This window comes from Camellia sinensis, chromosome 8 (assembly GCF_055761805.1).
Source record: "Camellia sinensis isolate YWXY chromosome 8, ASM5576180v1, whole genome shotgun sequence".
NCBI lineage: Eukaryota > Viridiplantae > Streptophyta > Magnoliopsida > Ericales > Theaceae > Camellia > Camellia sinensis.
In genome coordinates, this window is record NC_138968.1 from 24,842,044 (window position 1) to 24,869,598 (window position 27,555).

The 27,555-nt window shown below is 32.9% G+C and overlaps 3 protein-coding genes across 4 annotated transcripts; 1 reads left to right on the forward strand and 2 right to left on the reverse strand.

Moving 5' to 3' along the window:
• The first annotated feature begins 1,763 nt into the window (after positions 1 to 1,763).
• On the forward strand, positions 1,764 to 8,239 carry LOC114302909 (SNARE-like superfamily protein). The gene is made up of 5 exons (XM_028248001.2): positions 1,764 to 2,185; positions 2,913 to 3,073; positions 3,649 to 3,792; positions 3,909 to 3,976; positions 7,903 to 8,239. Exons 1-5 carry the CDS (start codon positions 1,983 to 1,985, stop codon positions 8,008 to 8,010), a joined length of 684 nt encoding a protein of 227 aa, XP_028103802.2. The 5' UTR covers positions 1,764 to 1,982; the 3' UTR covers positions 8,011 to 8,239.
• A 1,039-nt stretch (positions 8,240 to 9,278) lies between these two features.
• On the reverse strand, positions 9,279 to 11,220 carry LOC114302895 (transcription factor LAF1). Its single transcript, XM_028247976.2, has 3 exons — positions 10,941 to 11,220; positions 10,654 to 10,783; positions 9,279 to 10,167 (listed from the first exon to the last, which is right to left on the reverse strand). The coding sequence occupies exons 1-3, from the start codon at positions 11,077 to 11,079 to the stop codon at positions 9,600 to 9,602; spliced, it is 837 nt and encodes a 278-aa protein (XP_028103777.1). The 5' UTR covers positions 11,080 to 11,220; the 3' UTR covers positions 9,279 to 9,599.
• Positions 11,221 to 19,994: 8,774 nt separating this feature from the next.
• On the reverse strand, positions 19,995 to 26,240 carry LOC114302890 (pre-mRNA cleavage factor Im 25 kDa subunit 2). 2 transcript variants are annotated; one of them, XM_082882292.1, is made up of 7 exons: positions 25,692 to 26,240; positions 25,482 to 25,527; positions 21,860 to 21,926; positions 21,619 to 21,692; positions 21,289 to 21,375; positions 21,036 to 21,146; positions 19,995 to 20,361 (listed from the first exon to the last, which is right to left on the reverse strand). In XM_082882292.1, exons 1-7 carry the CDS (start codon positions 25,808 to 25,810, stop codon positions 20,290 to 20,292), a joined length of 576 nt encoding a protein of 191 aa, XP_082738418.1. In that variant the 5' UTR covers positions 25,811 to 26,240; the 3' UTR covers positions 19,995 to 20,289. The 2 variants fall into 2 exon arrangements, with proteins under 2 accessions (XP_082738418.1, XP_028103768.1); XM_028247967.2 differs by having other exon boundaries at positions 21,833 to 21,926.
• Between the last annotated feature and the right edge of the window lie 1,315 nt (positions 26,241 to 27,555).

Here is a 27,555-nt window from a genome sequence, read left to right on the forward strand (position 1 = left end):
AAAAAATTAAAAATCAAACCATACAACACTTAAGAATCTTTTGATAAGTCATTTTTTACGTTGGAAACTTATTTAATTATTTGTTAATTTTACGACATTTTTACCATCTAAAACCTGTTTGGTAACTATTTCATTTTCAATTTTCAATTTATATTTACAAAGATTTTAAAAACTGTCATAAAAACTTGTTTGATAATTTTTTTTAGTTTATAAATGATTGTCTCAGTTTGTAAATTTGAGGAAAAAAACGTAAATTCAAAAAATGAGTTTATGTTAGTTTTTAACCAGAAATTTAAAAATTGTACTAACAAAAAAAAATTTCAATTTATTTTTTTTCAATTAATTTTTTTTTCAATGAATTTTTTTTCCAACTAATACTAACCGAGGGGCTAATTGATAATGCTACTTTAAACCTTAGGGAGGGGATTGTAATTTCTAAAATATGAGAGGTGTCAATGTAATTTATCCAGTGAGAGCAAAATTGATATTTAAAAAAATTAAATTGGTGAGGGAGAAATCTATAATAAAACTTTAAGTCTCAGGAAAGGAGATATAATTTTCAAAAATCTAAAAAAAAAATTATAATAAATATAAACTTCAAGAGATATCAATATAATGTACCTTAATTATTTTAACTTATTTATTTTTTAATAAATTATTTTATCCCAAATCCCCACCCAAACCCGCCAAAAGCGTGCTCATTGAGCGAAAGGTGAGAATCATCTCATCTTGGTAGTGTTCATTTTGTGTCAGTTTGAATTTGTGTGAAAATTCTCTAAGTCAAAAGTCAAAAAACTATTAAGCTGTTTTTCATTAACAAAAAAAAATTAAATATTACATGAACATTTTTACTTACTAAAAAATAATTTATTAACAATTTACAAATATATTCAACGTGTTTGGTTTGAGTTTTCTGGATTAAATTTTTTGAAAATTTAGTTTTTTAATTTTCGTATTCTTTTATTTTTAGTGAATATTTTTTAAATTTGAAACATTTTTTTACTTTTTTAGATGCACCTTAGTTAGATGTATCTAAAAAATAAAAAATTGGTGAAAAAATATTTTAAGAAATTAATAAATACATAAAAATATAAAAAATGTACTGAATTCTTGTATTTTTTTATATTTTTGGTATTTAGTGAATTTTTAAAATATTTTTTTACAATTTTTTTACTTTTTAGGTGTATTTATGTTAGGTATGTCTAAAAAGTAAAAAAATTGCTTAAAATATTAAAAAAAAATTCAGTAAAAATAAAAAAAAAACACTGAAAATAAGAAAGTAAAATTTTCTAAAAAATATTTTCTGAAAAATAAAAACAAACAAGCTGATTAATTTTTTTAGCTCCTAAAAATAAAAAACGCACAAAAAAAAAAACCCAAATAGCCACTATGTCATTTTGAATTTGCATATTCAAAAATTGAAAATTTGAAATTATTAACTTGATCATTTTCAAACCTTCATATATTGAAAACAATTAAAAAAATTTGTATTTAAATTGACAAAATTAAAATTTGAATGTTTATTTTATTACAGTAGTCAAATTCAGAGATTTTTTTTATATATAATTTTTCCTAACATAATATTATGACTAAGAATTAAATTTTTAAAAAATAATTTATAAGAAATAAGGTTTAGTTATCCATATAAAAATTACTCAATAACAATATTCAAATCAAAATAATTTATTCTTTCCTAATTTTCCCTTTTTTTTTTCTTTCCTTACAGTTTACCACAAAGGAATAATTTCATCCCAAGTTCTCTCAAAAAAACCCTCCTTCCCTCTTCCTCTTGGTATTCAGCCTCATAAAGTTCTTTGCTTTCTCCTCCCACCCAAACTCCAACCCTCTTCTCTAGCCTACAAATCTATTGCAAAAAGTAGTACCTTTTCTTCAATTCTCAAAACTTTTCAAACCCCCCTAAAATCTGACCGTTATAAACCTTTGACAGAGACAGATTGATATATCTGATTAAGATTTTGAGGATGGTGAAGATGACAATAGTTGGAAGGGTGAGTGATGGGTTGCCAATAGCACAAGGTCCAAGGTATGTGAATGAAGAGGATGAAAATTTCTCAAGTTACAAGCAACAAGCAGAGTTCATACTCAAAGAAATCTCAAGAACAGGGTCTTCATTGGCTCCTTCTAAGATGACCATTCGACTCGATCTCCACCACCATTGCTTCAAGTATCCTTTTCTTCTCTTTTTAGTTCTAAACATATTGATGGCTAATCCAAATTGAATATTATGCGTCAATGCACATCATTCTTGCAAATTTATTTTCATCTTTGTGGGTATATAGTCCGCGTATGAATACAGAAATTAAACACAAAATTCAAATGATTTTATAAGATTTCTTGATAGAATAAGTTCACTTACAAATACAGAAACCAGACACACAATTCACAAAAATCGTAATTCTCTATCTAGTTCTTGTGACTAGTTTATGTATTCTTAAATTTATTCATTTTTCAATAAAATCGGACGTAAACTAAACACGAAAAGAGTTCGAGAAAAAAATGGTGTGTGGGTCCCAATTCTCGTCTTCTTTTTTGTTTGAAATTTTTTATATTTTCTTTTTGTGTTAGCAACACAGCTAGATGTGGATTGGGATGGCCCGTTCAAATATTTTTATACGTTTCATTTGTTAAAAAAAAAAAAAAAAGTTTACTGAAGAGAAATTAGTCTTTTTGAATTGTTGTATATATCATTTCTGGTCATTTTTGGGTAATTGCTTGAAGTGGTGTTAAGGAGATAGGTTTATGCATCCAAATGCCACGCTCCTCTGTATACATAAAAACATTTAAAAACTAAAAAGAAATAAAATGACAAACTGTGCTTTAATATGTAGCATTTTCCTTCCAAACATGGGTTGATTATTTTCCTTAATTTCAGTTAATTTTGTGGTGTTAAGCTGTGTGGTTGAGAATGGAGTTTGCTTCATCACATTGTGTGATTCTTCATATCCAAGAAAACTGGCTTTTCACTATCTACAAGATTTGCTCAAGGAGTTTGACAAGTTCGATATGAGCCTTCTAAACAAAATTACAAAACCATACAGCTTTGTCAGATTTGGTAATCTAGTTTATTTTCCAGTGTGTGAAATATTTCTGTACTTAACATCCTAGATGAGGAATTTGAGGGAAAACTAGGGAAATTATGTATAGCATTATCAGGATATGAATTGGTTTCAATCAGGTGAAGTGATCACAAAAAAAAAAATTACATAAAAATGATAACCTTACAGAAATTTTATAAAAACTTTTTGACATATGATGTGGCAACCACATTTTTGAAAATGTAAGTTTTCTTGATAGGTCTTTTGTTTTAAAGTGATAAAATCAAGATTTGTCACATTATTCTATGTTTCTATGTTGATTTACATCATGTTTTTAAAGTCATCATCTATGAAAAAGAGTTTTATAGCAACTGAACGAACTTAATGAAGTAGGCCGTAAGTTGCCTATAAACCAATACTTATTGAGAACTGCCGGTACCCAACTGATTTTTATTCTCACCAATATCAAGGTGTATTGGTATTGAGAAGCCAAAAGAACTTATACATATTGGCCAATATTTAAAATCTTGCTATAAAATCTAAAAAACTGATTCGTATAGACTGAAATTGATGATTTTGTGTTGGCTAGCAGATGGAATTATTGGCAACATAAGAAGGCAGTATACAGATATAAAAACACAGTCTAATCTGTCAAAGCTAAATGCTAATCGTCGACAAGATCTTGATATCATTACACTAGACATGTCCACAATAGTAGAAAGAAGGCGAAGATTGGGTAAACTAGCTTCCCTTTCCTTGTTTTGTGTTCTTGGTACTGTTAATTCTATTGAATTGCATGCATTTAAATTCATGAACATAATGAAAACTTTGTGATTTTTTTTTTTTTATCAGAAATGTTGGAAAAGGCAATGGCAACTCCTCCAACTGTTTCACCAATATGGTGTTCCCCATTACTTGAGGTATGTATGTATGTGAACAAATACAGACCTGTGCATATAACTTCTCTCTGGTGCAAGAAGACAAACTGTTAGAATTTCCCATCTTTATCTTCACCTACTCCACTACACACTCCACTTCACCTACCTCCACTTCACCACACACTCCACTTCACCTAACCCACTATCACCTCCACTACACCTACTACCACATTTTCTTCTATATATAGATTGTATAGGAATTGTAATTAATCAATCTTGTAATACATCAATCTTGTAACATCAATCAATAATACATAAATTATTACATGGTATCAGAGCAAGCTTGAGAAACTAGTAATTCTGCTTCACCGGCGGGCGGCAGCCTCGCCTTGGCCGCCCGCCGGACCTCTACACATACCTTGAATTTTTTCACTAACAAGGCCCTCATGAAGCTCCACTACGCCGACCTCTCTCCGCCGCTGGCTCGACACCATCCTCCCCGACGAGGTCTACTACCTCGCCGCCCAGTCCCACGTCGCCGTCTCCTTCAATTACAACAACATGCATGGTGGCATTGTTGGGAGGCAGCTGCAAGCGAAGAGGGTAAAGCTTTCGATTCAAAGGATTGCGAGAGCACACAATACTGTCATCAAGCCCAGTCTCTTCCTCTAGTTTCTGAATCAGCTCACCAACCACATTTCCGTGGGTAGTTTCGCACTCATGATTTCACCCGTTTACTCGATTGAGATTTCTTCCAAATCGAAGCCATCTTCAAGTGGGTAGTGAGTTTCTACTTTAAACCCTCAGGCAAAGCATTCTGTGTTTTGAAAGTGATTTCTGAGGGAATATGGGAAGTTGAAGTTTCTGTTCCACCATTGGGCAGTGGTATTACCAGAGTACACTATTCAACAGTGTATATATATGCACATACACGAACTTTTGTCCCCTCTTTTCATTTCTTTATTTTTTTTTCCTTTTACTCACCCATGTGATTTTTCAGAAAGTTAAAATAAATAAATAGTCCACCGAGCACAAACATCAACCACATCACAACCACTTTTTTGTTTTTTTATTCCTTTTATTCTCATCATCATGTCCCCCACTCTCTCTATTATTATTATTATTATTATTATTATTATTATTATTATTATTATTATTATTATTATTATTATTATTACATCCTAAAAAAATAAAATAAAATAAAAAATAAAAAAAATATATATATATATATATATTTTTTTTTTTCCACCGTCCAAAACTTTTTTTTTTTAATCTTATATATGTACAACTTAGATGGGACTCACGTGGGTGCTACTTTTTCTTTTTCTTCTTTCCACAGCACAACTTTTCCTTGAATCTCCATTTTTTATTATTTTTAAAAAAAAAAAAAAAAAAAAAAAAAAACAACCACCAACAACAACAACAAACACAAAACACACAAAACAACCCCATCCACAGGCATGATTTTTTCTTCTCTACTCTGCCGCCGGTCTCTTCTTCTTGCCTCCGTCCTGCGCGGCCCTTGCCGGTGTTGCCTCCGTGTTTCCCCCTCCACTGGGCATGATCACTACTCCCTGCTCCTCCACTGCAGCATATGGCGGCCCTCCAAATCGGAACATCACGGTGGCCTTCCGCTTCAGCTCCTTGTTTTCTGCCCTTAGCACGCTTATCTCTGCTCGCGCATCCTTATACATGCGTTGGAGTAGAGCCAGCTGGGAGTTTAAATGCTGCACCTCATTTGTCTTACTCTGCAGCCGGTTCGACAAGTTTGTGACTGCCGTCATGCTTTCCACACATGCCTTCAGAGTATACTGATTGGCCTCCACATCCGACTGCACTGCCATTCTTTGCTCCACCGACCGCATCGGAAAGTTCAACGGAGCAAACTCCGGGGCGCTTGGTTGAGTTTCCAGTGCCACCGCACCAGTTCTCTCTCTTGTTGACTCGTTGAGGTCGGGAAAGAGGGTGAGCAGCCCGCGGGAAGACGAAGCCATTTTTCTGGGCTACAAAATGTTCCACAGTTTCTCTCTCCAAAGAGGCAGAGTTTTTCAGAGAAGGGTTGGTTTCAGAGGTTTCAGAATGGTATGCCTCAGCCTCAGCCTTCGTCTTGGTTAAATAGCCAAGGCAGCCACGCGCATCGCGCGCCTCTTGCCACCAGCCGACAAACGGGCACGCAAGCCAAGGCGCCCACGTGCCTCGCCATCATGTCCGGCACACCTTTTGATGAATTGGGCACGCCTTTTGATGGCACGCCTTTTTATGGATTGGGCATGCCTTTTGATGGCACGCCTTTTTACAAAATTGAGCGCACCTTTTGAGGATGCGATTTTTTATGGGTCCGACAAGACTCTGTAAACTGTCCCGACATTGATTCCGGTTAGCTCCTTTATGGGTCCGACAAGACTCTGTAAACTGTCCCGACATAGATTCCGGTTAGTTTCTACAAGGGTCCGACAAGACTCTGTAAACTGTCCCGACATTGATTCCGGTTAGTTTCTACAAGGGTCCAGCAAGACTCCGTAAACTGTCACAACATTGTCTTCTACAACGGTCCGACATGACCCCATAAACTGTCTTCTACAACGGTCCGACATGACCCCATAAACTGTCTTCTACAAACGGTCCGACATGACCCCATAAACTGTTTTTCTACAACGGTTCGACATGACCCCATAAACTGTCTTCTACAACGGTCCGACATGACCCCATAAACTGTCTTCTACAGCGGTCTGACACCGCCATCCAGTGTCCTCTACACCATTATGACATCACCATACCGTGTCCTCTACAACGTTATGACACCCCCATACAGTGTCCTCTACAACGTTATGACACCCCCATACAGTGTCCTCTACAACGTTATGACACCACCATTCAGTGTCTTCACCAACGGTCTGACACGACCATACAGTGTCTCCTATCCTTTTTTATTTTTATGTATTTTCTTGTTTTGTTACTCTCTCCAAACTCAAGTTGGTTAGTTTCTCTCCTCCTTGAGTTTGCGGGGGGCTGTTAGAATTTCCCATCTTTATCTTCACCTACTCCACTACACACTCCACTTCACCTACCTCCACTTCACCACACACTCCACTTCACCTAACCCACTATCACCTCCACTACACCTACTACCACATTTTCTTCTATATATAGATTGTATAGGAATTGTAATTAATCAATCTTGTAATACATCAATCTTGTAACATCAATCAATAATACATAAATTATTACACAAACTGATTAGTTGAGCTTCTGGCAAGTTATAAACTGATAATCTAAACATAGCACTTAAAAGTATGAGCAGGATTTTTTTTGTCACTAAATTCTTCTATTTTCTTATTTCAATGCACTTCTAATTATTGGATTATACATCGAGGTTCATATGTCTCGAGATTTTCACATGATCCAATGATTAAGGATGTAATAGGTCAAAGACAGAGGAATTTGAAGACAGAATCCTTGGTCAAATGCAGGCACAGGATCCTCTATCTCCAAATCCTTATATCCTTCTGTCCTGATGCATTCCTAACCATTAGATCATATCTCGAGAGAGTCACATTTCTTGAGATTCTTACATGATCCAATAATTGGGATTGCATTAGGATAGAGAGAGAAGAAGAATTTAGGAATACAGAATCCTTAGTCTTTAAAGCCATCCCCTACACATCTACCCAATAATCCTTTTTTTTTTGTTTTTTCTTCAACTTATTTGATGTCATTTTTGTGTTTGTAAATAAAAGTTGCACTAAACACTATTACATGAACTTCCAATTTTTTTTAAAAAAAGATTGTACGCCCCCATAATCTGCACCAAATGGGTCTTTGTATTGAACTTCCCAGATTTGCCTTTCATCATTTAAGCAATCAACGGAGTACAATTCATTTGTTCTGGGGGGAAGGAAAAAAAAAAAAGAAGAAGAAGCAGAGGACAATTCATAATTTCTAATAGTAGTTTTGAATTTATTTACCAGGTAATTGCAATGAAATGGACACCCATTACAATCATGGTTATTGTTGCCTGTATACTTTTCTGGACCTGCTTAGTCGGCTCTGATAACTTCACAGTAGTGACTTCCTAAAAGTTCCTCAAACCAGGAATATAAACATTCATCACTTAAAGAGTGCAATACAAAGAAATGATTCAGCATTGCCTACTGTTGGAAGAACTGTATTGTTATGCTATGGACCTTGTAGATACATTTGAAATGTTGATTTGGTCAATCTGGATTTATTTTTGTTGTGAAATATGCAAGAGATGTACATTGATTTTAAGTCTTGAATATGAATGAATAATCAATTCTTCGCGAATTGGCTCAATGGATTCAAGTTCAAAATACTTGTATAACATTGTTGTAGGCTGCTTAGGCACATTGTGCAAGTTCCAAATTTGTTTTTGAAGTTTCAAACCCTCTGCTAATTGTAAGTTCTTTCATGTGCAAAATTGCATATATTATCTTATTCCGCTATAATACTATTCTGTGATTGATTCAGCTTTTGTGAGTCAGGATAACTTATTCTACGGGTCTTTTTATCCTACATATGTTGTTGGGATTTATTCTCCAATGGAAAGGTGAGACAATTTATCCCGAATCACTTTGTTGGTGCAAAATGACTAAAACACCAATAATTTCTCTGGATATGCTATTTGTCGAATCCTATCTACAATCAACCAAGTACCATTGCGTATAACCATAGTCAAATTTACCTATGTAGTTGAAAGGAATCCATTTTGTTCATTTATTTTGCAAAATCACAACCGTAAAGGTTTTTCAATAAATGACATCATCTTTGGGGATTGTAGAGGGAAAAAATTCCACTCTTAAGTGTATGTACTCGATGTATGTCTGAAATGAAGCTATGATCCTGTAAGATAAATCATCCATGCCCAAGGCCAGTTGTTGGATGGCCAGAGGGCACTCCAACGCTATTATGTCAATGCAAGAATAGGATTTCTGGAGAGAATTCATAGCATATAGCTCAAAGTTTGTAGCAATTGTTTTCATACCCCTCCCCGCTACTAGAGTAGATGAGCTTATATACCTTGTATGACTTATCCTCAAGTCATAACATGGTGGTGCCATACCTAACTTCCTGTCCAACTCTAGGCAATAATCTCCTAACTCTAGGCAGAATCTTCCGACAACCATTATGAGTATCTCCATTCATCATAAGGAATGTGCCTAAGCACTTTTGCCTATGCCGACCACATGAAACTTTTTATCATTGGGCTTTCAAGTTCATAGGATCAGGCCCCTGCACACACGTCCTATCTATGTTTAAGCTTCACCTCCCACAAGGACAATATAAATCAATCTTGATGAGAATTTTGATTCATTGAGGCCCGAAATACTTGAGAAAGACCATCAATATATTGGGGATCGCTAATTTTTACAGAAACAACAAATGCATTTGTGACTTCATTGTATGCAACAGAAATAAGAAGTGTTTTGAGAAACAACTCCATGGAAAAAATACCCTCTGATTAAACTTTCATGACTTCCTATATGCCTAATCTACATGCTTTTCAAAGCAAACAACTAAAGATGGCCTTTTCTTTATCATATATGATTTTCAATGGCCAGTTTTATTAGTATATCAGAACTGTTTCTATCTAGACGAGTAGTAACTAATTACTGTTTCTTCTTGCTTGATGTTGCTTTTACACCCCTCACATAAACACATCACTGTCCATGTTGAAATGGCTACACATATCATCCTCAGTGATAAAATTAACAAACTGGTCTTCTTCTTCGGATTTGAATTGCGGATTAGACATTTCATCAGCAGTACCGGAGCCATTGCTGAGTTCTTGATGAAACTTGCCACCAAATGCTCCTTCGTTCATTAACAAACAGTTCAAAAAAGAATACTGGTAGTTTGGATCATCCTTGGAAACTGCTGGCCGACCTGAATTTGTCAAGTCCTGGCCTTGAAATTGATCTAGTGAGAGCCACTCAGCAAATAAAAGTTTTGGCAACTGTGATATGGACTCGTTTGTTTCCATTGATGTTCCTTCCATGTTATCAAATGATTCGAAACTTAAATTTCTAGTGGTGGACTTCAGCGAAGAAAGGGAAGATTGTGTGTTTCCAGTGTTTGGATTTGTATATTCAGGTTCAGTATGAGGTTTAGTTTGTTCTATTTTGGCCATTTTCTTCTTCTTCAGATAAGAATGCCAGTAGTTCTTGATCTCATTGTCGGTTCTTCCAGACAAATGCTGGGCTATCTGAGACCACCTGGGCAACGACAAATCATATGACTCCGTTAGTGACAATTCTACTAAGAACCCAAAAAAGTGGTCAAAATTTAAAATATAGGATGGAATTTATCTACTCACCGGTCATTTTTAATTTTACTATCTTTTAATTCATTTATTTTTAGAAACTAAAATGACATAGAACACGTACTTTTGAGACCAAAGTGAGACGGAACATATACTTTGGGGATCATATGTGCATTTTATTATCATTTCGTTAACTATTTAGAAGGTCTGTTTGAAATTAGATTAAATTGATTCAAATTGAAAATTTTGAGGATGAAAATTAACAAAAATTGAAACTTAAAAGATCAAAATAACACAAAATACAAAATTGAAACTTAAAAGAACAAAATAACACAAAACACATACTTTAAGAACTATAAGGCTATGCTTGGATACAAATACAGCCTAAATATATTTTATCCAATTGTTTTTAATTTGAGAGTACATTCTCTCTGCTTACTTGTTGCCTAACATGCCATGAAGGGAGAGGATTGTCTCCTCCTCATGAGCAGTAAACATCCCTCTCTTTAGTCCAGGCCTCAAGTAATTTATCCACCTCAGTCTGCAACTCTTTCCATTCCTTTCCAACCCTTCATATAATGCACAAAAAGATCAAAAAAATTCAACTATATGAGGTTATGCTAGATAACTCTTGATGAGATTTGGCAACATTAGCACCAAATTAATAATGGGTATTAAAAAAAAATTAGCTTGGTAGCTAAGAAGTGTGATCAACTAGAAAGTTACCGGCATTGATTGGGATGGAGCTCCAGCAGCCGTGACCATTGTTGAGGATGTAAGTTCTGAGCCTCTGGTCTTCATCTGGTGACCACAACCCTTTTCTGTGCTTCTGCTTTTGCTTTTGATCCACTGCCTTATACCCCATTTTTTTTAGCAGACCAAAAATATTAGTATTGAAGAAGACAAACAAGTATTAGTAAACTTAACACGGTAGATATATGTATGTTTGCACTATAGCTTCTGATAGAGAGAGAGAAAGAGATGACGACGACTAGGAGACAAGGGTGGTGAGGTTATGGAGAGCATTTGGAATTTAAAGGGGAAGATTACTTGTAACATTATTATTTTTTTTCAGAATAAACAATTATCAGTGATAGAAATTGCAAGCTTGTCTTTTCATTCTTTTTTCTTCTTCCTCCTTTTTTTTTTTTTTTTTTTTAAAAAAAACAGTTAAAAGAGGGTAGTACTATACAAATCAAAAATTTATACACAATTTTGATGCAAAATGATGTGGCAGTCCTGAGCCCTATTGTAGTAAAAAAAATAGTCCATCAATGTAACTTGTATTTTCAAAAGATTGAATTTTTCTCTTACACTCACATTTGTAAGTGTTTTTCTAATGCATATAATGTGAAGAGAGGTTTATAAGTAATTATATTTAAATGGTTGCAGTTAGAACAGATTTGAATATCTTAAAATGCCAACATTGCCTTGTACTTTGAAAATTATATCTTAAGTTTGATTATTTGGTGTCATTTTCAAAGAAAATGCAAGAGTGCAAAGTGTAATTAATTCCTTATTTTTTCATTTTTTTTCCCCACAAATTCTTTTTCAATTCCAAAATCTGAACACAATCATAGTAAACTTTTTAAAAAGGAATCTAGTGTTTTAAAAATTGCAAACCAGCACTATCTTAATCCTCAAGACTAGATCAATAATATAAAATGGCTCATGATTCTCATTTGGTGCAAAATAAAATGAGTCTGAACCAATTTTTTTTTTTTCTCCTTATAGCTTTCATTCCAACAGCAACATCACAACCACTATAAATAAATTCTAAATTGAATGTTTAATGTTAATTATTACCCAATTAGCTCTCAATGGAACGTTGAAAAACCCAAGTGGGGAGACAAAACAATGCTATAAAATTGGAACATGTGATATGTGTTTTGTTACACTACATGTGAACCCACCGTGTTCTGATTGTGATCAATGATTTTATTTTTCAGACAAAAGATTGTGATCTCCAAATCAATGACTTGATGAAGTGGACAACTCTGTTAAGTTATTTCTTAATTTAAGATTAGAAATCAAAATAAAGTAATGAAAATTAACAGGAGTTGGGTGAGTGGTAAGTTTTTTTTCGTTTTTTTCTTTTTTCTTTGATTAATGTATGATATTACAATCAAAACTAGCCAATTACAACAATAATAAAGATAAAAAAAATATATAATTAATACCAAAAAAACCTTCTAAAATGAGAGAGAAAAACTTCAAATAAATATATTGGAAATTAGACTCATATGTAAGTTGAGAGTTTTAAATCATTAACCTTCTAATGGTCAATAGGCTAGCCCCGTTAGTTGGCTGTGTGGTTGTTAGTACTAAAAATATTAAATTTGGCATGTTAACAGAGTTGCTGACATAGTTTAGGATTTTTGTTTAATGTCTAGGATAAAGGTTTATAAAGTGGATAGGTGTCTTGATGTAAGAGGTGTGCAAGACATGTGACCAAATCAAGCAAACAGTCAAAAGAGACGGCAGTTATTGGTAGAGATGGCAATTTGAACTTGGCCTAATGGGGACTCGATCCCCCGATTCCAAATTGAGCGGGTTTTTTTCGAAAAATACCCCCAATGGGACAGGAATGGTATTCAAAAATCAATCCCCGAACAGTTTCGGGCCGGGGACGGGGATAAGTGTCCCAGCCCTGTACCCGGCCCGGCCTCATCTCCATTTCCTAGCCCGGTTTATTCCTGATGTGAAATTACTATTTTACCCCTACATATATATATAAACCAAACCCTCCTCTCACTTTCACTTCTCTCTCTCTCACAGCCACATCTCTCATCTCTCTCTACCTCACTCACTGACTTCTCTCTCTCTCTTAGATCCACCACCACCGTCGTCCAGCTCACACTGCCGCTTCACCTCCGTCATCGACTCTCCACCTCCGTCCACCTCGTCACTCTTGCACCTCTCCTTCACCTCTGTCTACCTCGCACTGCCGCTCCACCTCCTCCGTCGTCCATCGCGCCGATCTTCTCCGTCGTTCGTCGCAGTTCCATCGCCTCCATCGTCCTCTCTCTCTCTCTCTCTCTCTCTCTCTCTCTCTCTCTCTCTCTCTCTCTCTCTCTCTCTGTGACACACTCAGATACACAAATCTGAGATATGTTATTGTTGATGATTTTGTTGATCTCAGATTTGAGATCTGTTGATGATTTTGTTGATTGTTGATGATATTGATGATGAGATCTCAGTCTCAGATCTGTGTTGATGTTGCTTCTGTTGTTGTTGTTTTTTTTTTTTTTTTTTGGCTCGGGGAATTTTCGAAGTCAGGGAAAATCCGATCCCCGTTAAGGGACGGGGACGGTGATAGATTCCCCGTCAGGGATCGGGGCCAGGGATGGAAAGTGTGGTCCCTGGCCCCGCCCTCCCCCGTTGCCATTCCTAGTTATAGGTATTTATAGTGAGTGGGGGCAACTTTCCAAGTGGTGGAAAGAGCATGCTTGCATGTATCAAGGAAGGACACGTGGCTGCAATAATTAAGGATAGCGCAAAGGAACAAAAATTTGAAATCGAAGGAAGAAAGGCTGATCAATCACATTCACAACATTTTTGTGAAGCTAAGAGTAGTAATAGCAGTTGGTTCTATGAGTAGTTCTTCTATAATTAGTTCTTAGTTTGTAACTTGTTATTTTGTTTTGATTTTGGCTTTTGTGATTTGTAATTTATAATATTTTCGGTCACTTAATACAAGTTTTAATTTGTTAATTCCTGTGGATTGCCTTCAAAAAAGTTCTTGAATTTATCAAGGCATAGAATTCAACCACAAAATTTGATATTTATTTCTATTTTTGTGAGATTGTGAGTTTTTTGTTGATTAATTTATGTCAATCTACTTCAAATCATAATTTTATTAATAGTGGTAAGTTGAGTTGTGATAAGCACACAATACACAATTTAGCATCTCATGTAGGGTTGAGGATCCTGTGTCCTAAAAATTCTCTGGTTCATTATTCCAATTTACTCATAACTGTTGAATTATAAAAGAATTTGAAGGTACGAAAATCTTGGCATATAAGTTAATCACAATAATAAATTGAGATAGCCAGACAAGAATGTTTTTGGGTAAAGGATTCCTTATCCTAATGAAGTGTTTGACCTCCTTGAAGGCCATAGGATTATTTTGGGAAGATAGTTAATCAGTTTTTTAGTTAAAAGTTGATTATAATTAGCTTTATGTCGATGGGGCTGGTTTTGACATTTGATATAGGACTCTTTATATATATATATATATATATATATTTATTTATCTTTTTTGTTTTTGTTTTTTGGATAGTGCTTAAAAAAAGGTTACTTTCATATATAACAATTAAATTTTACTTAAATATATAATAAAGCTTATAATATAAAAAAAAAATCAAGATAATTTGAGCTTAAGAGCTAAACAAAAAGTGAATAAACTGTAACAAAATATTACTTGAACATTGCTCACATTTTAAACTTCAAAATTACTATCAAGCTTACATAATCCAATTTATTAACTAAATCATTTTCAATACATAAAATTTTTAATTCATTCAATTTTTCTAATGTCATAATTGACCGAAAGTAATTTTGAATCAACTTTAAATTCAAAAGGTTTTTTTCCTTATGTAACTAGTATAATTAATTGTATTATATACACATTCCATATATTTGATAAACAACTCTCTATTAATTTCAAATAACTCACAATATCAATAAACTTTTTGAATTTTTTCAATAAAAATAATTATTTATTAGTTTTAAATAATTTACCACATCGACTATCTATTAATTTTGAATTTTCACCAAATTTTATCAGGGCCCTTTTTTTGGGACCTCCCAAATTCAAATGGAATTTTGTGTGTGTGTGTGTGTGTGTATAGACACCGGCTAAAAAAAATTCGAGGTATATTTTTCTACTCATTTTCCAAAGCTCCAAAGCGGTTGGTTTGTCCACTTCGGGCCAAAGCCGACTATATGCCCAGTAATTATTTGATGTGTGTAAGATGGATGTTTCCAGGTCTATGAAAGCACAAAAATCTCAAAGACATATTCTAACGATTATGAATAAATTGAGACACAAAGACAAAAGGTTTTTGAGACAATATTCTTGATCTCATGAAGTGTTTGACCTTCTTATAGGTGTTTGTACTTGTAATTATTTGATGGAAAATTCTATTATACACACCTTTATCATATGTAATCTTAAGTTATGTCATTTTTTTTTTTTCGTTATGATCAATTTTCTTTTTTAGTTATAACCATGGTTTTGAAAATCAGACCGGACCAGCCGGTTTAACCGGTTGAACCGTCGACCAGGTCGGGATTCTGGCCCGGATATACCCATTAAACCATTCGATGCTAAAACCCGACCTATTTAGAGAGAACTGGAAAAACCGGTTATTGAACCGGTTCCCCGGAGCCGATTCGCTGGGTCAATGAAATTGAATTTTTTTTTTTTTGATTTCTTCTTTCTTTTTTTGTTATTCTCTCTTTCTTTTCTTTCTTTCTTATTTTATATAATATATATATATATATAGAAAAATACAAAAGTATAAGAAAAGTTTAATTAGAAACTCTCTTTCAAGGGTCTTCTCTTGTGAGGAATCTCATTAAGAGCTTAAAAGTCTCTACCTATTAATAAGAAAAAAATTCTTTCAAAAAAATTCAAGATATCCATGTGAGATTTAATCAAATGTATTGAAGGAAATATTGAAATTTTGATATTCCTCCAAATTTTTTGCTATTCTTTCAATTAAATTATTTGAATTAAAATCATATGGAGGGAATATTGAATATTTGATTTCCTCTTCTAAAATTAAAATTAATAATATTTTAAAATATATTATTATTTTTTTCAGTAAAAAAAATATTAGGAGAAATATTTAAGATAATTTAATTTTTTTAATTTATAATTTTATTACTTATATTTTTATTTAAATATATTTATTACGTCACAGTTCGATTACAGGTTGAACTAATGATCCGTCCACCCGATCTCTTTTCTGATTCGCTCACCGGTCCGATTTTTAAAACATTGGTTGTAACTTTATTTTATTTATAACTCATGAGATTTTTAATAATGTCTCGTATGTTGTTTGATTATGATTTCTTTTTCTTTTTTTTTTAAGCTATAACTCAAAAAGTATGAAGTTATATTATTTTATTTTTTAGTTATACAACACATAGGGCGTGTTTGATTGGGGGGATTGAAGGGGGGAACTATCCACTATTTGGATTACAATCCAAATAGTGTTCCTTATCCGCCGTTTGATTTTTTTTTAGTTCGCCGGACATGGAGTCCGGCCGGACTCCATGTCCCCCATATGGGGGACTATTGTGTCCTAGGGGGGGTGGGATAGAATGTGGGGGACTATTCACTGTTGGGATTAGATGCGAAAATGACCATTTTGACCCTCTACTATTTAATTATGTATTATATTTAATAAAATTCAATAAAATTTAAATGTCTCAATTTAAAAATAAAATAATTTTATTTAACTTTTTATTGATGTTTTATTTATTTAAATTTTTAAAATAATTTTTTATAGATATATTATTGATGTTTTATTTTAGAATTTTGTTTATAATTTATTTAATTTCATTATTTAAATTTTAATATGTGTTTTATTTAAAATTTATTTAAAATTTTAATTAAAAAATAATATAAATTTTTTATACAGGTTATACAGTATTTTATTAAATCAAATTTAGTGGTTATTTATTTATTTAATTGTGTAAAAAAATAAATTTATTTAATTGTGTAAATAAACAAACACAGTAAAGTTTTGCATGTAAAAAAAATAATGATTTGTTATACAGTAATGATTTAAAACAAATTTTATTGATATTTTATTTATTTATTTATTTATTTTTAAAAAAAACGAATTTATTTAATTAAAAATAATTAAAATATTAAAGATATGTTTAATATTGCTATTACTTAGTAAACAATTGAAAAGGAATAAAATAGTCTTTTGTTCATTTATCCTATCCAGTCCGTCCAACCAAACGTTGGATTCACTGAAAATAGTCCTATCCAGACATCTAATCCCATGAAAAAATAAACACAGGATACATATCCAATCCGACCAAATAGTCCGGGGGATTGATAGTCCTAGGACTCAAGTCCGATAGATTCTAATCCCCCATTTTCCAGTCCGTCCAATCAAACACACCCATAGGGTGTGTTTGTTTTGAAGGATTAGGGGGTGAGATTGGACTATTAGTCCCACCGGATGAATAGCCCATTGTTTGTTTCATTTTTTTTGCTTCGGACTAATAGTCCCCCCGGACTATTAGTCCCACAAACATGAGACTATCCTATCCCATTGGGGAGGGTGGGATAGAAACCATGGGATTGGTATCCTAGGGGATTATTTTGTGAAATGTCCATTTTACCCTCCATGTTATTACTTAGCAAACAATTAGAAAATGATAAAATATTCTTTTGAACATTTATAAATTATTTTTTTAGTGTTGCTAATTTAAAACTATATATTAAATAAAAAATTTTAATTATAAATTATAAATTATAAATTTCATTTAATTAAAAATAATAAATTATAAATTATGGCCTTATAAATTAAATTTTTTTAGTGTTGTTAAAAAATTAAATTTATGTATTAAATTAAATTTTTTTTTAGTGTTGTTAATTTAAAATTATGTATTAAATAAAAAATATAAATTATAAATTAAATTTATTTAAAAATAATAAATTATAAATTATGGCCTTATAAATTAAATTTTTTTAGTGTTGTTGAAAATTTAATTTATATATTAAATAAAATTATTTTTTATTGTCGTTAATTTAAAATTATATATTAAATAAAAAATATAAATTATAAATTATAAATTTAATTTAATTGAAAATAATAAATTAAAATATTAAAATATTGTGCAAAAAATAAAATAAAACAAATTTTTATTTAATTTAGTTAAAAATAATTAAAATATTAAAGCTATGTTTAATATTGCTATTACTTAGTACATAATTGAAAATGATAAAATAGTCATTTGAGCATTTATCCTACTCCATAATATCTCAAACAAACATTGGATAACTAAAAATAGTTCAATCCAGACATCTAATCCCATGACTAAACAAACATAGGATACAAATTTAGTCTAACCCAATAGTTCCGGAACAATGTATCCCAGGACTAATAGTTCGATAGATTACAATCTCCCCTTATCCAGTCCGTCCAAACAAACGCACCCATACAGTCTTTTCCTTATGTATTCAACCACATACTTTCTTTCTTTCTTTTTTTTTATAAAAAACCAAAAATTGGTACAAGAAAATAACACTCCTGGACAAAACGTTAATACTCTCTTTACCAAAAAAATAAAATAATAATGACAATAATAATAATAATGAGACAAGCTTTTGATTTTTTTTTTTAATTGTATTTTCATTTTAAAATATGGCGAGACTATTATAAAAATTAAAATCCTAATCTTCCACGTAGCCATCCTAATAATGATATTAAAAAAAAACTTTTAACTAATTTGAATAAACTAATATCAATTTGTCAACTCCAATTTTCAGAAAAATTATAAGGTGGTCTTAGAGTATTGTCACATAGTGTCTCAACTTGATATTATTAGTTGAAATTGTGGGATCTAATTTTTTTCTTTCAGATTTTTAGAAGACAACTTTACAATTGTCAAGTGTCTAGTGGTATGGAGCATTGCTCCTAAACCACCAAATAATCTGTCCATTTTTTTATTCTTTTGTGAAGAATAATTAAATAAATCTATAGTATTTATAATCATTTCTACTTGCAATATAAAATGTCTGTCAAAAATTCATTTTTTGTATTAAACGTGACAAAAAAACATAGGCTTTGTTTGAAAATTTTGATACTTTACTAATTAAAGCTCATATACCTACCCACCTAATTCTATATTATGTGAAATCTCACCTAAAACCTAATTATATATCCCTGACCTTTGAATTTATTTTTGTTAATAAAGTCGTTTAGATTCTCACAATAGCTTCAAGATCAATCAATTAAACTGAGATTTGTGAACATTCAAAACATATTGTATTTGTAGATTTAGTGGAAAGTATGAACAAGACTGTCCATCTTACCCTCTTAATGTCAAATTTAAAGAGTCTTGTTCATTGTTTACTGACATTACCAAAATAAATGTGTAAATTTTTTTATATTATTGTTTGCCAAAGGTTATTGAGTCGATGAAGAGATGATTAGAGTAACTTGTCAAAATCAAATGTCGCCATTTGTTCGTTATGGTGCAAAAGAACATATTTTTCAACAAGTTCAAATTTCACATCACTATTATCTAATTAATTTCTACATAATCCCACTCTAAATCAATCAAAACCTTCCTCTTCACTAATCCAGATGAGTACTAAGATTTTAAATCTTTGATTTCTAATTTTTTTTTTTTTTAAATAAATAAATTGTGATTATTGGTGTAATTTAACTTTTGTAATTATAATTTTTAATATTAATTTGTTAGAAAACACTATAATTTTACAGATGGCTTAGGTTTGTCATTTTTTAACAATGAGTTTAGCTCAGCATTGAAAAAGAGTGTTGTGAGGTGTAGCTCAAAATGAAAAAGAAACACGAGGGAATTCGATCATAAATTCAAGATTTATTTTATTAAATCTGAGTTTTTTTTTGCAATTTTCCAAAAGAATTCATTGATAAGCCAAATGAAGTAACTGAGGTGTTGTATAAATATACAGATACATGATACATACATATATATGTGTATAATATTTTTTATAACTGAAGTGTCCTAGTCAATTTGTACGCAACTCGACAAACCTCAAGATTTGGAATTAACAACCGGGCCGTGATACATATATTAGACCTTCAAGAAGTCACAAATAGCCAGAGAGAAGAAACTGCATTTTATGCATAAGATTGTTGTCACAAGATTGTTATCAAAGTACCCAATCTCCCAAACATTCACAATTCAAATAACAAGTTACAATGCCTCAAGGTTAGAGTGTCTCATAATCTAGACTGGGACTGTCATCTGCAAAATTCAGAACTGAAAACTAAATAAATTTAGACTCTCCTTTGAGGTTCTCTATCCTGCTAAAAGCTCGTGGAGTCCACAAAATTTATGCAGGGATCATGTTGAACTGAAATCTAGACAACTGCTGCGGAATGGTGGATATAACCGGCCCATATCTCTGCCAACAAATAAACAAGGTGGATGCAATAAGATTTTTTAAATGAAAAAATGATTAGGCAGTATTCACCACAGAAACTATGATCTCCCCATCCTGCACTGTAACAACATTGTCCAATTTAGACTAGGCACTCACGGTGACGGCTTTAAAATGCCTTTTTTTTTTTTTTTAAGAGGGTTAAAATGCATTGTTATTTGGAAGGAAGGTTAACTCACATATATAGCAGCAGGAGTTTTTCTACCTAACCAACATGGGGCGGGATGTCACAGAAATGGACTTGGTGAGTTTTCAAATTTTGTTTTCTAAAACTTCTCAAAAATTAGTTTGGTAACAAAATGAAAAAACATTCATTTTCATATGGTTCTCTCTTGTTAGGGACAGAAATATTTTTTAAAATTCAAAAAAAAAATAAAAAAATTGGTGTTTATTTTTGTCAACTAATATTGTATATGATTTTCCTACATATATCAGAAGATGTTCGAAAATCAATGTCAATAATGATCTGAAAGGAACCTCCAGTTTCCATACAACAATTAAATGCAATGAAGTCATAAATTTGACTCCAACTAGATTGAGGCAAAACTGAAATCTTAATGCAAATTTGAAATGATGCGTTGGAGTAGTCTACTCCCACATAACTTCTAACAACAGGAAAATTCTGTTTCCTACCATACCTGAACATTATCGTAGAGTTCAAACAATGGAACAGCAAGAAGTTTCAAATTTTTTGGCACTGCAAAGTACTCTCTTTCAGAAAGGTGTACAAGGAAAAGTTTCTTGCATTCCTGCATTACGCAGGTGAAATGATTAACTAGAAGTTTAAAACTTAAAAATAGTAAGCAAACAAGGGAGGTGAAGCAATTCAGTCAAACAACAAAATAAAATGAAAAAATCATAATGCAATTCCATTGTACTTGGCACGTTTACCTTTGGTTTTGTAATATGGGGAGGGCAGTATGGGTACATTATGGTTTCGAAATTTGGTCTCCACCAGACAGCTACACACTCACCTATCTGCAATGGCATGACCGTATTACAAGAATAAGGATCCATTAAAGACTATCATATATTATAAACACATAATGGAGTCAAAGGAAAAAAAATATGGCATCCAGTTATTAATTTGCAGCAAAATGTACCCAATACATATAAATTATGGAATTTCACGTGTCCCTACTGACTTCTAGTGGAATTTTTGTATGTTGCCCATTTATATTGTGAACTGGCACTCACACAAACTATTCAAACTAACAATACCTGCCAGTCTGGCTGAAGAGCAGGTGAATTTGCACCAAGTTTGCCATTTAGTTTTCTTTTCAAACCTTCAACCTCTGTAACATTAATAAATGAGAATGGATGCTAGAATCAACACTCAAAACAACAATTAATCTCGTGGGCTTTTGTACTGCATAAACAGGGAAGAAAACATATTTCCGTAACAATCATAAAGGGAAATAGAATAAAATTGCACCAGTCTCCCCGGGCTTTAGACGCCCACCAGGAAGTTTGCAAAATGTGTTTCCAATTTGCAGAAGAAGAATATGGGGATGATTGTGCTCCTGCACCTGTAAGATCAAGTAATCTATTTAGCATCTAATAACAAAATGTTCAACATATATGCCACATTTTGAATCTTTGTTCCTATACTGAAAATATATAGAAATGATATGCTTACAATCATAATGCATATTGATTTAGCTTGTGCTAAATATTGAAAGCAGGCAGTGGTCTTATCTAATCAGCACAACGTTGTGAGATCCATAAGCATGTATAAAACTATAAATAATCTAAACCATCTTGCAAGTAAATTAAATGAAAATATTACATACATTTACTTCCATAACAATCAAACACTATAGAAAATACAGGTACACAGAATGACACACACAAACACAGTATAAACAAGGTTGTCAGCCAATCTAGTGAATTATGAACCATATCTCTATACAAATATATATATATATACAATGTGTGAAATAACCAAGAAATAGTAATTACACAGCATTAACAAGCTATACTTCTAGACTCCATCTCATGTTCATGGTAGTTTCAATCACAATGGTGCAGCCAACAAGAGCCCCACACACACAGAAATAAAAATAATAATAATAAATAAAAAAAGAAGTAAATTTAAGGAAGCAACTAAAATAGTTGCATTTCTAGTCTAGTTAGAATAATATATTATGGTTGCCAAATCAAAAAACACCAAGCCTTAAGTCTCATCAAATGGGGTCGGCTACACGAATTCTTCTTTGAATCGATTAAATGCTAGGTCGTTCCCCCTAAAGCGACGCGTTGAGCCTGCCTACGGGTGTTTCAAAAAGTGAGCAAGGGGCACCCCATCGAGGCCGGGGTGCGGTGAAAAATGGGCAAAGATTTCCGCCTTTTTTTGAAAAAGCGTAGATAAAGAAGCTAGTCCAAAACTATAGGTTTAAAATAATATATCATGGTTATTTAGGATATATTATTTGGTCTATTTCCCATGAGATATTTAGTATTTTGTAGGTTAAAGGTATCTTGGAAGACATGGGTATTTGTTTATGGATCTTTTTTTGTTTCTAAATAGGAAATCTAAATCTTACTAGGAGAAGTTCTTTAAAGTCTTCCATGGAATGTTAATAATTCATAGAATTGATATTTTAGAGAATTTTCAAAGCTATGAAGCTTTCTTCAAATTGTGTGATGCAATCAAACCTTAGTTGGGTGGGATTCCAATGGGATTTGAGGTGTAATGCCTAACCTTTTCTTCTTCTACACTACAAATTTATGTGATTTTAAGCTTTTAAGAACCTAAAACAAGATCTGAATAACTTTCCTATTACCCTTAACCTTGCATTGGCAAAGTCTAAACTATCCCTTCCTCCAATTATACAGTGATGTCAAAAATCCAAAATTTGCAATGCTAAATCCCATCTTTTCACAACCCATATCCCTTTATTATTTCATACAAACCCTTGAATAAATTATCCCACATTTTGACCATAAAAACTAACCATAAGCAAAAGCAGCCCTAATCCCTTTTGCTGCTATCCTCCATTTATTTGGACTCACTAGGCAAGTATTCCCACACACGTTCAATATTATAAAAAGAAACAAAAGATTGTAGTTCCCCGAGCAATATAATCCACCAAACAATAGTTTAAACTCATCTCAAGGAAAGTCTCTTAATTTTGATCAAAAAAGAAAAAAGAAAAAACTAAAGCAACATGCCCATAACATCTTAGTTTACTGACAGAGACCCCATGAGAATAACAAAAAATAACGTATATGTAGAAGTTGGAACAAGGACCAAACCCTTGCCTGTCCTTAATCTGAGCTGGGAAAGCGTCTTTAAGTCGCATCGAACCGCTACTTTATAAAATCTCCAACTCTGTTCTGTACAGAGGTTGGTGATTCAGGTTGCCTAATTGTCCTATTTCCATCCCAGATAAGCTGGGCAAAAGGAATGTTTTACAGGCGCAATTGCAATTAATGTTGCTAGTCTACAACATTTTCTGTACTGAAATAGACTCCAGATACATTAACTTCAGTATAATGATCAAATAATCTCACCAATTACTAATAAAGACAAAAAAATAGACGCTTTGGACAAGATTTAAATGCTCCGCATTAGAAACAAAAGAAAGAGTGCACACTATTAACTACAGTTACTACATAATCCAAAAGATAAACTCGATCTGTAAGCCACAATTTGCAATGCATTTCCTTGTCTAATTATTAATCCGCTGTTGTGATGGTGGACCCACTTTTCCGTGATGACAAAGTGATGTGAAAGCTCTATCTCACCCTGGTACAACAGAGATATCCCTTGGCAGCAGAAATGTGGATCCAATCGTACACACAAATGCGTAGGAGAAAACGAAAAATGAACTTTTTGAGTCTTTTATCTGGATGCAGTGAATGGTGATCATGTTGATGGAGGATTGCTTTAAGCAACATATGCCATTTATTAACTTGTCATCCCAGGGAATTACAACATATGCCAATTATGAATCAAACACAATCTGAAAATTTTTGGAAAATTATCTATTTGATTTTCAACATTAATGTTGAAAATCTTGAACATGGTTTAATGGTGAAGCTTCCAAATGGAATATAGCAATTCTCTTAAGAACAACCTCCACAGTACTCACTTCACCCTACGAGGTAAAGAAACCTAAGTGGTCAATTGTGGGCTCACAGTAGATATTGAAGAGTTGCTATTAGTTACATGCATATCAAGTAATCTGTGTTTTTTATTTTTCTTTCATTTCTTCCTCCTGTGACTAGTTAGTCAAACTGTGTATCATTATCAAAGTGTCCCCCAAATGATTGTTTCAAACAAGAAGAAATTGCCAAAAGTCCATAAAACCAAAGGTGTGAATAAATTAATGAAATTTGAAAATTAAAGAAAGAAAGAAAACAAACCTTCTCACAAAGATCCAATTATTAGGTAATCAATTGGCCTTGCATTTGGTTTTCCGAATGAGAGGAAAAGTAAAGATACCATATTTATAGATAAAATAAAAGCCTAAGAATGCAGCAATTTCATACATTTTGTCTTCTCTTTCCAAAAATCCAAGGAAAGCCTAATCAAGATATAAAAAAGAATCCTCGTATATGTATAGAAAACATCAAAATATGCCAAATGCAGAAGATATGGCCCTAGACATGCAAATTCAACCTCCATTTACACCATGATAATGTGAATTTCTTGTTGCATAAAACAAAAAATAAAAAGTTCTTTCCTTTTCGAGTAATGCAAAAACCTAATTTCAAAACAAAACATCTATTTCTTACTCTAAATCGACGACTTCTTAGTCAGCCATACCCTTAAAATTAGATTTTAGGAACTCAACCATTGTAATTCTGTCTCGTGTCATGAGCACCACGGTCAATATTTCAAGCCATATTCCACAAGTCATGCATCAAACTAGCATATTATATGCAAATGTAAACAATTTTGTAAGGAGAAACTATCACACACCAGAATGAACACCAGCATTACTCCTTTATGATCATAAAGTGAAGTACTTTAAGTTCAAAACTCAAAAAATTGTTCACATAAATTACAAGCAAGAACTAAATACATGATTAGCACTAGAAAAAATCAAAATCTCAGAAAGTGAATAAGAGAGTACCAGTAAAATTGCTTCGACGCTAGTCCGCATGCCTTCTTTCATATAGCTGTAAACACAAGTACAAAATCAAGCAATCACATCAAATAACAAATAAGTAGAGAAAATTGGGACTCAAATCTCAAAAGCAAGTACAAAACACAAGGATTGAGTACGATCTAGGGTTTATCTCGAGTATATAGCGAGAGAGAGAGAGAGAGAGAGATTGCTTACTTGACTTTCATGCGAGCAAGGCGATCGGCGACTGAGGTGTCTTTCTCCATCTTCGGCTCCTTCGTCCCGAAGGTGTAACTGGATAGTGGATATGTATTCACCACCGGCGACGACACCATCTCTCCCTCTCTCTCTCTCTCTCTCTCTCTCTAGAAGTTGCAGGTGAAAGCAAGGTCGGGAGGGAGAAGAGAAGAGAAGAGAAGAGAAGAGAAGAGGGGTTTTGATTTCGAGAGTTCCGTGTACCTTCTCAGTTCTTCCAAGACGGTACTAGACCACAGTTGGGCCAGACATCACCATTTTGAGCCCACTGAGGTTGCCCGGCCCATAAAACCATTAATTGGACTTTATTCCTTCTTCTTTTTTCCGACGAAGAAGAAAATTTTCACTCTAAAATCTATAAAAAAATCGGATCAGTGTCTTACGGCGGTAACAAAATATTTCATAAAAAGATAACAAACTTCTATTGGAAGAAGAATCCTTACCTTCATAAAGGAGGAGAAAAAACCCTCACAAAGGAGGAGACACAACCTCCATACAAGGAGAATTATTACTACAATTCCTTCAAGTTTATTTTAGCAAAATTATCGAGTGGGTCAAAAATTTTATTTTTCATTAACAATGTGTGATTTTTTTATTATTACTGTTTTTATATATATATATATAAAATTATGTATGATTAACATATTTCTTAAATTTATCAACTATGAAAAAGTAATAATATACATTCATATAATTTGTCTACAAACGACCGGGTTGATTATAAGTGGTGTTTCCTCACCAGGCAAGATTTCTCTACTGGAATTTTATCGTTATGCTATGCACCTTCTCTTTCTCTCATTCCTCTTCCATAGATAGTTAAAAAAAATAAACAATTGAGACCTATATATAGTTTTAAAAACAAAATGACCATTGATGTCTTCCAATTACAAAAATGTCACGATTCAATCATTCAAATAAAAATTTGGATAAAGTAAACTTTTTTTTTTTTTTTTTTTGGAGATTTAGAAAAATATAGTAAATTGTATAATTTTGATATAATTATACCGATATTCTTTTTCATAAGGTTAAAGGAAAGGTGTGAAACCACAAAACAATTAAATATATATTTTTTAGTATAAAAGATGTTGTAATACCATTTTTCATTTATATTACTAATAAATTATTGATAAAAAGAAAATGAAATATTATATGAATTAAAATCTTAAAAAATCCAATTGAGAGGGTAATTTATAAGTAAATTGGGCCGAGCTAAAGGCTTCTTTGGAAGTTAGGCCACACGTCGGACCGAGATAAGAGTTATTGTAGCTCAGTCTAAAAACTAACGAAGTTGGGCCAGATGAATTTCGGACCGAGATATGGACCGGGGTGTTTGGGCTTCACAAGTTGGACTTCGTCCTTGTTAGCTCGGTCAGCGACGGCTGCAGTTAACTCGATATAAACAGACAAAACCGAGGTACAAGAGAATAAAGGCCGAGCTAGGTGTTGCGTATGAAGGCACCAGATTTGAGTATGACAAAGGGCTAATGTTAGCTCGGTCATACTATTATCCAACCGTGGTAAAACTATCTCACTTGGTTTAAGCAGTGAGGAGGGTGTTGAGGGATAAGCATTATCCTTCAGGAGTGTGATTCTTAGGAGAACTCTACATTGAGGAATAAGAGTCCTACTAGGATCGTGCCAGGCGAAAACTATAAAAGCTTATGACAGAACCTACGTACAGGTATCACAATTTTGACTTTCGAACGCACTAAGCTATTTGTCTATTTAGCTGACTTAGGCATCAGAGAGATATCCAGCACACACTCGCCGGCTAGCTCACGTTTGTGTTTTCAAGGAGTGAAGCGATGACGTTTGGAGGAGTTCA